This window comes from Rhagoletis pomonella, unplaced genomic scaffold (assembly GCF_013731165.1).
Source record: "Rhagoletis pomonella isolate Grant_MI unplaced genomic scaffold, Rhpom_1.0 Rhpom_scaffold_00154, whole genome shotgun sequence".
In the NCBI taxonomy this organism is placed as follows: domain Eukaryota; kingdom Metazoa; phylum Arthropoda; class Insecta; order Diptera; family Tephritidae; genus Rhagoletis; species Rhagoletis pomonella.
Genome location: NW_023458708.1, coordinates 23931 through 26455, shown reverse-complemented (window position 1 = coordinate 26455; position 2525 = coordinate 23931). Strand labels below are relative to the sequence as shown.

Here is a 2525-nt window from a genome sequence, read left to right as displayed (position 1 = left end):
CAGCCGAGAAAATTGCAAGATTTGCCGGAGTTTTGTGGGAAGCCGGAAGAATGGCCGATATTTTTTACCGCCTTCACCCAGTCAACTGCAGTTTATGGCTACAGTTATTTTGAAAATAACCTACGATTACAGAAATGCTTGAAAGGTGAGGCGCGAGAAACGGTTAAATCGCTACTCATCCACCCAAATAACGCGAACATTATCATCGAGCAGCTTAAGTTCCGATTTGGTCGTCCGGAGCAATTAATTCGCAGCCAACTAGCCCAGGTGCGAGAAATCGCGCCGATATCTGAAAGTTCAATGACAAAGTTGATACCATTTGCCGCGAAAGTTAACAACGTTTGTGCATTTCTACATTCCGCTTACGGAGGAGACCAGCATATCGCGAACCCAACGCTGCTCGATGAACTCGTAGCGAAACTACCCATGAGTAAGCGTATTGAATGGGCAGTTTTCGCAGCATCCTTGCATCCGTATGCGACAGTCACACATTTCAGTGAGTGGCTTACTAAATTAGCTAATGTTATTTGCACGGTCAACGATGGGGAGGCAACGCGAGACTCCAAACGCCGAGTTGTGTTGCACGCCGCCGAATCACAACGCCAACCAAGGTGCCCAATATGCCAAGGCCAACATAAGTTAGCCGAGTGTAAGCAGTTCAGCGAACTTTCAGTGTCAAAGAGGTGGGCGGAAGTAAAACGACGTCATCTTTGTTTTGCGTGTCCCAATGTTGGACATGGAACGCGCAATTGCCAACAGCGCAAACCGTGTGCCACAGACGGGTGTAAAAGGATGCACCACAAATTGCTGCACGAAGCAGAAAATAGTGGCGTAAATTCCCCAATTCAGTCAACGCTTCCTCAGGAACGTGTCAGGCGCGTTCCCACATCAGAGTAGCGCAAAGGTTCTAACACACTAACACAACCAGCGTTACATAGCCAACAGCAAAATGATACAGGAGCAGCTGTTCTTAGTTGCAGCAATGGCACTGCTGTTAATAAGCTCCTATTTCGGATTATGCCCGTCGTGCTTTACGCGAACCAGAATTGCGTCGAAACGTATGCGCTCTTTGACGAAGGCTCGTCAATAACAATGGTTGACAGCGCTCTTATTGACGAACTTGGGCTACACGGTCGAAATCAGCGCCTGAATTTACAATGGTTCGGAGGACGTGCAGCTCAGGAGACAGCCGTCGTAGTGGATTTGCTCATAAGTGGTGCCGGCATGCAAAAGAGGCACAAATTACGAAACGTATATGGTGTATCAAACTTACAATTGCCTTCTCAAAGCCTGAACGTTACTGACATGAGTTGCCGCGCCACATACCTAGAAAAACTGTCAGTACAACCATATGCGCATGTAAAGCCAAAACTTTTAATTGGGATCGACCACTGCCACCTTGGTCTGCCATCGGCCACTGTGAAGATGAATAAGAATGGCCCGTTTGCTGCTAATACGGAGTTAGGATGGGTGGTATTTGGCCCAACAACCAACACACATGAGTCCGTACCATCCTGCTTATTCACCAGTTGCCACACTGATCTGTCATTACATAACGCGGTGGCTGATTACTTCGAAACAGAGAACTTTGGAGTCAGGGCTGCCCCTCCAATCGAGAGCGACGCTGATGTTCGTGCACGAGAAATCCTGAGGTCTACGACATGTCGGGTTGAAGGAAGGTTCCAAACAGGACTACTATGGAAACGTGCCAATGTAGAGCTACCTAACAGCTACGCTATGGCGCTGAAAAGGTTAAGAAGCATCGAAGCAAAAATGAAGCGCGACGCAGACTTCGCCACTGAGTACAAACGAATTATGAATTCGTACACCGAAAAGGGATACGCAAGAAAATTGTTACCAGAAGAGGCCGCTTTGTTCTGCGCCAGGACATGGTACTTGCCACACTTTGCCGTCACAAACCCTAACAAGCCAGGCAAACTACGTATGGTGTTCGACGCTGCTGCTGAGGTGGACGGTGTGTCCCTCAACTCGCAGCTGCTGAAGGGTCCACAAGAGTATCGGCCCTTGCCTGCCATACTATTCCATTTTCGTGAAGGTGCAATCGGCGTGTGTGGGGACATCAACGATATGTTCCACCAGGTTTTGATTCAGTGTGACGACAGGTGTGCTCAGCGCTTCCTTTGGCGTGATGGTGACTCGTCAAGACAACCTGATGTTTATGAAATGCGAGTGATGACCTTTGGGGCCGCGTGTTCGCCTTGCGCCGCCCATTACGTTAAAACGGTCAACGCATTGGAGCATCGCAATGAAGTAAGTGGTGCAGACCGAGCTGTAAAGTCCATATTGGATTACCACTATATTGATGACTATGTCGACAGCTTTGGCACGGAAGAAGAAGCACTTGACGTATCTCAACAGGTGCGAACAATTCACATGAAGGCTGGTTTTGAACTTCGCAATTTTACGTCCAACTCATCGAATGTGGTAGTCGCGCTTGGTGGTAACGAAGCTACACGTCAAATAGCAAAGAAAGAAGGAGTACTCGTTGAAAGAGTTCTCGGCCT

The 2525-nt window shown here is 48.3% G+C and overlaps 1 protein-coding gene across 1 annotated transcript in view; it reads left to right on the top strand.

The window, feature by feature from the left end:
• Positions 1–24: 24 nt before the first annotated feature.
• LOC118750166 overlaps positions 25–2525 on the top strand; it is a gene marked incomplete at its 5' end in the record, with an annotated part of 15035 nt that continues 12534 nt past the window's right edge. The window contains 2 exon segments of the mRNA XM_036484893.1: positions 25–875; positions 939–2461. Of these exon segments, the coding sequence (XP_036340786.1) occupies positions 25–875; positions 939–2461 (2374 nt within the window).